The sequence below is a fragment of the Podarcis pityusensis genome (genome assembly GCF_964106645.2).
Source record: "Podarcis pityusensis genome assembly, chromosome: 1".
Lineage (NCBI taxonomy): Eukaryota > Metazoa > Chordata > Lepidosauria > Squamata > Lacertidae > Podarcis > Podarcis pityusensis.
This window is the reverse complement of record NC_138028.1, coordinates 12265946-12276477: the sequence shown is the minus strand read 5'-3', so window position 1 is coordinate 12276477 and position 10532 is coordinate 12265946. Positions and strand designations below refer to the sequence as shown.

Here is a 10532-nt window from a genome sequence, read left to right as displayed (position 1 = left end):
TCATATGGCACTTCTAAAAAAAAAATAAAAAAATTAAAATCCTTCTACAAAAATACCAGGAGGAGGAAGAAGCAAACATGTACCCCAATCCAGAGACCTAGGCACATTCACTGTCCTGTTCATTACAACAGGAGATGGATATTCACTTGGAAGAAGCATCTCACCTCTGCCAACAGGTGTTTAGGACTGCAACTAGTCCAAAATTTTTGCAGAGCAGCAGGCTGGCTATTGTAGTTAACAAAGATTCCATGTGCACGCTGGAATTCTCACTGGGATGAGGAAATGAACAGCCCTACATTCTACGCACCGATTCACACGTTCTCGCTTCTTAAACACGTAAAGAAATAAAATTAAATTTACACAGAGATTTCAAGCCTGTTATTCTGAAAAAAAAGCTCAAAGTAAGCATTCCATTAAAAAAAAATCTAATAAATACCGTATCAAGTATCATCAGGAGGAAGAAAAATATATTTATATAACTTAAAAGTTTAAAACAGAAAAGAAATAACTTAATTTTTGAAAGTTTTGTTCAGTGCTATTTCCAATCCAAGTTTTTTTTGGGGGGGGGGAAGGGGGAACATGAAGTAAGACCACAGTACCATAGTCACATATCTCAGGCATGTACTGCTCTGACATGCCTCACATACGTTAGCAAGAATATTTGTACAGTAACAAATGAATTCCATTTAGACGTTTTATAAATAGAAGTAAAAATTCACATTATATGTGCGCTCGTAATTTAAGAGAGGAATAGGAAAGGAACTGCAACCCGTCAGTTTTTATCTGAAGAAAAGGGAGTTGCTTCCCTCACAATTCCACCACCACACTACCTCAAATAGTGTTTCTATAATGATATTAATATTGCTCCTTCATAGCATAACTTCCTAAATACATTGGATAGGAACTAACAGGGAAGACATGTGTACAGGAGAAAGAAAACCACACGCACAGAGCTATGCATTTGTTCTGGTAGTTGAAGAGGCAAGTCTCTTTTTAAATCTCAGAGGGTTGTCTCTTCAGTAGTGAGAACTTTTGTGGCAAAAATCCAAGAAGGCTTTGGGTGAGCACCTCATCCCCTCCCGTGGCGTCATGTCCTCTCGGGGCAGGGGTGGTGGTATCCCAGTAATCAGAAATGCAGGACTATGTTGTCTCATTCTGCAGGATAACATAACATGCCCCTTAGGGCAAATTATTTCAGTGCTTCCATAATATTAAAGAAAACCCATGAAAATTGCAAATGAGATGGTTTTCACTTTAAGAGAATCCAAAAACATCCGTAAATTTGACTTGGCAATCCTTCTACAGTCCCATTCACTAGATGCCAATGCCACAGAATTACATTCAAGTGCAATCTTTCTTCTTTCTTTTTTTCAAAGTTTCGCGTAGGCAAAAATATACATTGAATGGATTTAAGAAGGCATAACCTGATACGTAATGACGTTACTAGAAAGACATTCTGGAATTAGGCAGAAATATGTTGAAGTAACACCCCAGATTTGTTCCAACTCTACAGCGTTTCAATCTCTCTTAACTAAAGGAAAAAGGAACCCACACTCCCAAAACAATGCGACAAAGCTTTGCTTGTCTGGAGTGAACCATGTGAATGGCCAAGTGGAACTTGGCTAAATCTGACCCTACGGAGACCAATAGTTAATATCACCAGGAGCAAAACAAAAAGCAATGTTAAGAAAAAACATTGGGAAGATTTAAAACTTTTAACATAGTGTAAATCCTTAATTGAGTGTAAGCCATTTCCAACTCTATGGAACAACAACGTGCATCACAGAAAAAGACTTCTCCAGAACACGGCAGACATCCTAGTAGTTTTGAAATGCTGAACGTTTCTTTTTTAAGAAACGGTCCTTCAAACTGCCTGCACACTGCAAAAAAAAAAAAACCACCCTTAAATAGCTTTCCCACCCCCCTTGAAGAAATGATAGTGATGGCACCTTCCCTTACTCTGACCCCCCGATTCCAACTTCCTCTGGGCCCCATCTGAGCCCACCCTTTCTCCCCACGCTTCCCCCCACCAGCTGTTCTGACCAGATGTGTTCTCTACAAGGGTCAAGCGAGGCCCGGTGAGTTCAAGGGCGCGGGGTGGAGGGATGAAAAGAAAACCAAGAAATAAAAAGCGGCGCTCTGTTTCCTGATTAGTGTCCTATTTCTGACTTGCAGATGCTCTTAAAGGAGCCAACCCCCCATGCTAAAAGAAAGGGAGAAAGTAGCGAGAGAGAGAGAGAGAGAGCACGCAAGAACAAATATACATGCCTCTGTGCATTCAACAGGAGCTTTTGCACGCACACAAACAATTAAGTGTGCAGGGCAGTACATTCACCGGCTTAGCCTGCTGCTCAAATCTGAAAATGGGGCAAGTGAGCCACAATAATAATAATTAAAAACAGAACGACTGGTTCTGTTCCTATGCCTTTAACCATAAGTCTGAAATGCATGGGCTAAACATTAGCAACTGCTAATTCATCCTTCGTGGCAGGAATTAAATGGTACCAGCTCATAATGCACTCTTGGCTAAACTGGCACACCAATGTTTCGGACCACCACTCCTGTCTGGGACTGATGGAAACCGCAGGCCAAAACATCTGGAGGGTGCCAGGTTGGCCAAGGATGTGCTAACAGCTGTAGGAGAAACTACAGGTGTATGAGGCAGCTACACGGGGAGGCATGGTTCACAGGTGGAACCCCCAACTTATGCCCCAAGGGAAGGCAGGTGCAACTGCAAGCAGAAATGGGTGGAGATTCGGGTATCCCTACCTACTTTCAAAAGAAGATGCCACCATCACAGAATGGGGAAAGCTCAATAGCACCTTGGCTGTTCAGCTCCCCATTGTTCTCCCTTACACAAACCATGCCTGCTATTCACCAAGGAATGGAGAAGATGGAATCTTTTGGTGGACTGGTGCCTCTGACCACTGGGCACCCAGGAAGGGGAACAACAGCCTATTTCTCAAGGCCTGATCCAAAAGGGCATTTACTTGCAAGAAAGCAGCTTTCGTTAGAAGCAAAAACTGGAGAGCTCTTATTAATAGAGGGATGCGGTTTTTACTAAGGTGGCACGGTTAGGATGTCTGCACCTCAGTAAGTATCTTCTCCCACGGCACATCAAAACTTCATGAAACGATGCCTTTGCAGGCAGGCCCCAGACAAACACCTGGCTGTTCCTTTTTTGTAGCACAAAAATGGCTTCTCTGCATGGAAGCCAGGTTTACATTCACAGTTCTGCACAAGGTGAGCGACAGGTAGGGTTAACACGATGCAAAGGAGGAGAGGGTCTCCGGCACCTTTAATAGTTGGGTAGAAGGGGGAATTCCAGAGGCATGCAACTATTAAAGGCACAAGAGCTCCAAATCCTCCCCCCCCCCGGACCACCTAGCCATAGGGCGCACCCACTCCACGCTGGGGTCATTTGTGAACCAGGCCTGAGAGATGACGCCCCACAGGTTGAAATATTTCAGCACCATTCACTAGAATTGCAAACCTCCCCCCTAAAAAAAATGGAAGGGGGGAAAGAGCAGCAAGGTGAGAGCTTAAGTTAGTAGGACCAGTTTCCAAATACAGAACACTTTTGCTGTAAATAGTCAAGAGATTTTGCAGGGTGGCCCTACACTGATTTCCACTGTTGTTCTACTGTGTTCTTAGTACGTTGGGAGCTGCCCAGAGTGGCTTCTGCTACCCAGTTGGATAGGTGGCATATAAGTAATAAAATTGTTGTTGTTATTATTATTATTATTATTCCAGACCCAAGTTAGTCTAAGGATTCTAGATAGTCCCCATGAAGCACAAGCCTTTGTCCCAGCTATCACTTTCACACTGCCTGAAGTTCTATTTGTCTGGAGCATATTAAAACGGTTGAATAAAAAAAGTTACATCCAGAGTGGGAGAGAAACTCAGCCCAATGCGTTCCAAAACTGCCTACTTGATGCACCTGCAACAGAGAGATGAATGGTAATTTTTTTTTGGGGGGGGGGGGGGGAGAAGGCGGCTCCTATATAGGCAGCACACACTGTCCTACCTAAACTGCCGTTTGGGATCAAGGTTCACATCTCTCTCATTCTCTCTCTCCAATTCCTTTTAAACTTGCAGAGGGTGCAAGAGGGCACCCTCAAAACCAGCAGGGCAAAACATACCTGTAGCATCAGAACAACCCACTTGGCACAGACCAATTAGGCCAATCAACTGGATTAAATCAGCTTCTATCCAAAGGATTTTGGATTAAGCTATCTACAGATTAAGATTCATTTTACCTGCCACACACAGAAAAACAACAACAGAACGTTAAGTGTCGCCACCGCCGCCGGCCTAAGGAGGGCCAGGGTGGGAGGGGTAGAACCAATGTTGCCTCTCCCCCCCCACCCCCCGGCAATGAAATGTAGACCTACATTATTCTCCACCCTCCTTCCCCGTATCATTTACCCAAAGCGAACTGGCATGTAGAGCAGACGGGTGTCTTTTGAAATGACAACAACTTCCCTCAAACCACCAGCGACTTTACAAGGCCACAATGAAATTTGCGGATGTGTCTGTACAAATCCCCGGACTGCGTGAAGCGTCTCTCGCACCACTTGCAGCCGTGCGGCTTCTCTCTTGTGTGCACCACTGCGTGGCGGCTGAGGTTATGGGAGTACTGGAAGCTCTTGCCACACTGGCCGCAGGTGTACGGCTTCTCCCCGGAGTGAGTCCTCTCGTGCCTCTTCAGCGTGTACATGCAGGAGAAGGTCTTGCCGCACAGAGTACAGGTGGGCACCGACCCGTCCGGAGAGAGCCTGGTCCGAGAGCCGTCCTTGTCTCGGAAGTGGGAGCTGAGGTGGAGCTGCAGGACGTGCGGGCTGGGGAAGACTTTGCTGCAGAGCGGGCAGATGCAAATGTGCCCGGTTGGCACCACGACCCCCGAGGACGAGACGTCGGAAGAGGCCATGTCGTCCTCGCTCGCCTCCCGCTCCTGGTCGATGTCTTCCTCCGGGGTCACGGGAGCGTCCCCGTTGCTGGCAACAAACATGGTCCCCAGCCCTAGGGCCAGGCTCTGGCCAGCATTTCCAAAGCCCTGGCTTTCTAGGCCCCTCTCCTCGCCGTCTTCCCCGTCCGACAGAGACTCTTCTTCGTCTTTGACAAAGGGCTCTTTCCCCTGCCGCGGTGGCCCGTCAGCAGCCAGCTGCCCAAAGATGTAGGAAGGCTGGAAGCCATCTCGCCCTGCCAGGGGCTTGAAAGACAGGTCTAAAGCACACTCGGCCTCCCTCAAAGCCAAGGGGTGGCGAGGAGGTCTTTGGGACGCAGGTCCCGCCGAACTGCTGACGTTCGCCCTTGTTTTTTCAGCTGCCACGGTGTCCAATTCTGCCTCGCCTAACACAGAGCCGACAAGATCGGGAGACCAGCCTGGATAACTGCTGCCCTTATCCTTTCCAGCAGAATGTTCGTATTCTGCAGCAATCATTTTGTATTTCTCTCCGGGGCTGAACTCGCCGTGCCCCAAGGGTACTCCGTCATCCAGGACCCGGGCGTCCTTCTCCAAATGGGGCCCGCCGCTGCCGTTCGTCTTCTCGTCCACGCACAATTCCTTATCTTTCAGCTTGCCCTTGCAGACTTTCACAATGTCGTACATGTGTAGATAGCTGGCTGCGGCGAGCACATCCTCGACCGGGAGGCTGCTGAACTCCAGCTTGCCTTGGTACATGAATTCGAGGAGCAAGCCGAAGGCCGGGGCGGTGACGATGTCACTGTTCAGATGCACAATGTCCCTTTTGTCTAGCTGGTCCCTGTAGAAAAGATGGAAGTACATGCTGCAAGAGGCGAGGACCGCTCTGTGGGCTCGGAACTGAGCGTCTCCAACTAAAACAGTGCAGTCACACAGGAAGCCCTGGTGACGCTGCTGACTCAGACACTGCAGCAACTGCCGGCTATGGTCTGGAAACTCCATTCTTCCTTCATAACCTGTTCAAAAACAGGAAAAACTTGAATGCTACTATAAAAGCCACAGGCCTCCTGAAGCAGCTGTTAACAAACAAACAAGAGTGGCTGGGGGGGGGGTAAACTGGAGCCTTGGAGATAACAGTTCAACTGTTCATCGTCTATCATTTCTGTTTGAATTGCTTAAAAAGAGAGAGATGCCTCCCACACCAGAACACCTGCTTCAAAAACAGGAAAAACTTGACTCTTAAGTAAACCAAAGCTTCTAAAGGAAGTAACGCCCCCAACCTTTGTCTTAACAGCAATCAGCTTTAGAGGAAGGGAGAGAAGACTTTGCTTTTTTGTGCATTCCTGGAAATCTTAACTTTGGGACACACACCCCCCGTAGCTATTTTATATATTAAAAGTGTGTATTGCACACACACACACAGTTTTACAAAAACAAGTGCAATTTGCACCCTCCACCCCCCCCCCCGCAATTACTACACATACTGTCTTTTTTTTTTTAACATAATGCCGATCTTCCCACTTTAAAAAAAAAACACACACCAGCATTTCATATCTATCTATAGATTGCACTGTAAGTTATTAAAAGCAAAAGGCACCTACACCCACCCCAAACAAACTGCAGTAAGACTCCTTTAAGTTGGTAGGTAGTTTCTTAAGACACCTTACCTTGAACAGCTGCTGAGCAGGGGGTTGAAGGGCTCATTTGGAGAAAGAAAATACAGTCTCCTTTCTCTCCCCCCCCCCACGTCCCCCCAAAAAGAGTTATGGAAGAACTCAAGCTCGTTTGGGTTTCTGTTTTGTTTTTTCCCCCTCTTTGCCTTTTCAAGTGGGTGATCACCCTAGGGATTGGGAAGATCAGGGGTTTTCTGCTAGCCAGTAACGGCAGAAAGCTTGTATGTGTGTGAAAAAAGAGGGGGGGGGAGAGAAGAGAGGAGCGAGGAGCGAATGGGAGGGAGTGCTCCGTTTGCTAATTACACCGCAAGCTGGAAAGTCAGCTGCTCTGACTTCACTGCGATGGAAATGCAACCTCCAGCTGTGCCCCTTTTAATGCCATATGTTACTTCAAATCTAACTACCAGCCAACCACAGCTTGCTGCCTTTTAAAGTTCCAACAACCGCCCCCCCCCCCCAATTATAGCCATCTATTAAATCTCAAACTTAAACTGAGCGAGTCCTTCCCTCCTTCAAAATCCTGCCGCCGCCACTACCCTCCTCCTCCTCCTCCACCACCACCACCCCGGGAAAAGTTACTTAAATAACAAATCGTATTACTCGAAATGGAGGACATAACCGCTTGACCTTTGGAGAGGTGCGGGGCGCAGCAGCCGGAGGAGCTGAAAGTTCGGCACTTGCAGTTTGAAAACTTTTTCGGGGGGGTGGTCATGGGGAGGGCAAACCACACACACACACACATACATAGATCTTAGATCCGGAATTCCTTCGGCTGCTCTCCCCATAGCCGCCGCCGCCGCCAGACTTCTTTGCAACTTTTTGAAGCCAACCCGCTGAGCTCTCGGCCCCCTTTGTGCTCCCAAACGCACCCGGCCAAAGCGCACGGACCCGCGTGCAATCCAAAAGCTGCCAGCAAGAGCGGGGTGGGGGGCTGCTTAGCTTTGGAAGGGTGGAAAGCGCGGAGGAAGGGGGGGGGGGAGAGAGAAATCTCGAGCCACCCACCAGCACCGCCGCAGGCTCCCCCCCCCCCGCCCGGCCTTTAAAAGCAATGGAGAACGTGCAGCAACCACAACACAACACACGCGCAGAGCAGAGCAAGCGTTTTACTCACCAGCCTGGCTGGGTGTTGCTCAGGGGTGCCGCTGGAGATCTGCATGTGCGCCGCTCTCTCCCTCTTGCTCTTCCCCACCCCAACAACTCCGCTCCCCAAACTCCGAGCCTCTCTCCCCCCAGATGTGTGTGTGTGCGCGCGCGCGTGTATGTGTGCGCGCGCCTCGCCTCCCCACCGTCCGGGTTGCTCCGCGCGCTGTTTCTTGTTGCTGGCAACCCAGCAGCGGTGCAGCGCTCCTGTGTGTGTTGCGAAGCAGGTTGTTAGCCAGAGCGCTCTCGCGATACTTTCCCTGCATATGGGGGAGTGTGTGTGTCTGTGTGCATGCTGGTGTGTGCGTATGTCTCTCTCTTTTTCCCTTTAGCTCTGTGCGCTCTTTCTTTTTCTCTCTCTCTCTCTTCCCCCCAGTTCACACACAATAGCACTCTGGCGGCGGCGGCTGCAACGACTGACGCCTCCGCGCCCCGTGGACGCCGCTGTCTGCTGCTCGCAACCCGGAAAAAAATACATAAAAAAAAAAAAATCCAACCCCCACCCAGCCACTCCACTCCCTCCCTCCCTCCCCCCGCCTTAGTCGCCAGACTGCCAGGGCTTCTGTTCTGGGCAGCGGCAACAGCAGCTGCTGTTGCGTCCTCAGCTGCTGCTTTGCATTTGTAAATCCTCCTCTCTCGCTCGCTCTCTTCCCCCCTCCCTTGTTTTTCCTTCCCTTTACCCTTTACCCCCCCCCCCGCGTCCCGATCCCAACTCTCCAGCTGCTGCAGCAGAGGCTTGGAGGAGGAAAGTGCTTGCTGTGTCCTTGCGGCTACGGCGCGTCCAGAAATCCAGCGGCGCTCTCTCTTAATGCAAACTCTCTGCTATAGCTTAGCAAAAAAAAAAAAAAGGGGGGGGGAGAATCTGAAGAAAAGGAGGTGGGGAGGGTTGGAAAGAAAATACAGCGAGGAGTCCCTCGGCAATGTTTTGGAAAGAAAAAACACCGAGGAGGCCTCTTTAAGCATGCAAAATATTTTTTTTTTGCAGTATGCAAATTATTTGTTTTTGCAACACTGTCCGGACTTAAAAAAAAGTGGGGCGGGACTGGACTCCGTTTGCAGAGACTTTGGAAGGAAAGCGGGCGTCGCTTGTTTGCAAGCGCGAATGAAGGGGAACAACTGCTAAGACGACTCTTACACGCTCCCGCGTTAGCAAGCAACCGCAAGAAAACGTGCGGCGAAGTAAGACAGGCCGGCGATATGAATTTGAGCCTTGGGATTCTCCTTGGGCGCGTTGCTTTCCATCGGTTTTTCGCTTCTTGGGGAACCAGTTGCGGAGCCGTTGCGCGCGGGAGGCTGTGTTTTGTTTTGGCAAGGCGCTAAGTGCGCTTACTCGCGAGTCGGCTTCTCATGCAAGGGAGGTGCCTACTGGCTCCAGGGCTATGATCCTGCAGGCAGTCTCCGGGAAGTCAGTGTGGGGCTTGCCTCTGGGAAAAGATGCTCGAGGGGTCGCCTTGCCCAGAAATGCACTTTTCTGGTTTCTGTTGGTTTTTCTCCGTGGCCACTATACAAACGAGAAGGATGGTCTTTGCCAACGAGTCCGGGGACGGACTTTGCTTGCTTGGACAAGTAAACTTTACCGAAATCAGGCATGCCGCAAAATTAAGGTTTTTTTATGACTACAACCCTGTGTATACTTACCTGGAAACACGCCTCGTTGACCACGGTGGGAGCTGCTTGCTACGGTTGCACTACGAGGTCCCGATTTTGTGCACACTTAGCTAAGAAGCCCCGCCCCCATCCGACACAATGGGTCTTACTTCCGAGTAAACATACAACGGGTCGCGCTGCAACGATGGGAGCTTACGTGAGGCGGGGACCCGTGGGACCCGATCCGATGCGTGCCTGCTTGGAAGTATTCCGGAATACGTATATAAAAGCCTTGTGTAATGCCCGATCCGGTTTGCTCCGCGCGCAAAGTTGGTGAAAAGTTGCGTTAAGCTGCGACCTGGAATGCGCTTTCTTGGGAGTAAGTTCCACTGAAAATGGGGTTTACTTCCGAGTAGACAAACTGCGAAAACTAGCAATAAGAGATAAACCAGTTTACGGGCTTTATTGCTTGTTAATAGAGAGAATGTTAGTTAATAAGAGATTAGCTTTATGGTTCAATAATTTCCCCACAAAAATAATTATTTGTAAATACTTCCGACAACTCGTCTGAATTTGAATCGCCCGTTCACTTGGTGGCATAGGTGTCAACTTCCTTGGTGCCCCAACACTCACAAAATTCCCCATGAAGGCACCCACAAATTTGTGGGCACCCACAAATTTCGCTACATGGCACCCATGGCCACGGGACACCCAGTTGTGGCACTCCTGTTCGGTGATTATTTTTTCAGGGGTTTGACTATTGTTTCCTAGGAAACGTGTGTGAAATCGCGGCTAGACTGCAATCCTTATGCTTACAGCAAGATCCTAGGGACATTTACTCGGGAGTAAACCCCCACGAGACTCTTCCCCACCCCAGAATAGTGAGGTTAGGTGTGCTTGCCGCTTCAATGGGGCACGATTTGCTTCTCAACGAAACACGCGTTGCGTCTTGCTGCGCCCGCTGCAATCCTAATGCTCACTTGCTCAAGAGTCATCGCCATTCACTTCATCGGGGCTTACTCTCGAATAAGCATTCTTCGGATCCCGCTGCAGAGTGTTAAAGTGTCACATACACACGCGCCCGCACGTTATGCAGCCGGATAGCGAGAGCTTTGCAAGGGTCTCTCCATCGGGAGCGCGCAGATCTGCGAGACGCAACAACTTTGCAACGTGCCAAGTTGGGCCACTTCCATTGTGTCCTCCTGCCG

The 10532-nt window shown here is 49.2% G+C and overlaps 1 protein-coding gene across 2 annotated transcripts; it reads right to left on the bottom strand.

Annotated features, from left to right (window-relative positions):
- Positions 1 to 563: 563 nt before the first annotated feature.
- On the bottom strand, positions 564 to 8424 carry ZBTB42 (zinc finger and BTB domain containing 42). Of its 2 annotated transcripts, none has more exons than XM_080983860.1 (2): positions 7709 to 8424; positions 564 to 5940 (listed from the first exon to the last, which is right to left on the bottom strand). In XM_080983860.1, the coding sequence occupies exon 2, from the start codon at positions 5924 to 5926 to the stop codon at positions 4487 to 4489; it is 1440 nt and encodes a 479-aa protein (XP_080839986.1). In that variant the 5' UTR covers positions 5927 to 5940; positions 7709 to 8424; the 3' UTR covers positions 564 to 4486. The 2 variants fall into 2 exon arrangements, with proteins under 2 accessions (XP_080839986.1, XP_080839985.1); XM_080983859.1 differs by lacking the exon at positions 7709 to 8424 and adding an exon at positions 6592 to 7125.
- Positions 8425 to 10532: the final 2108 nt, after the last annotated feature.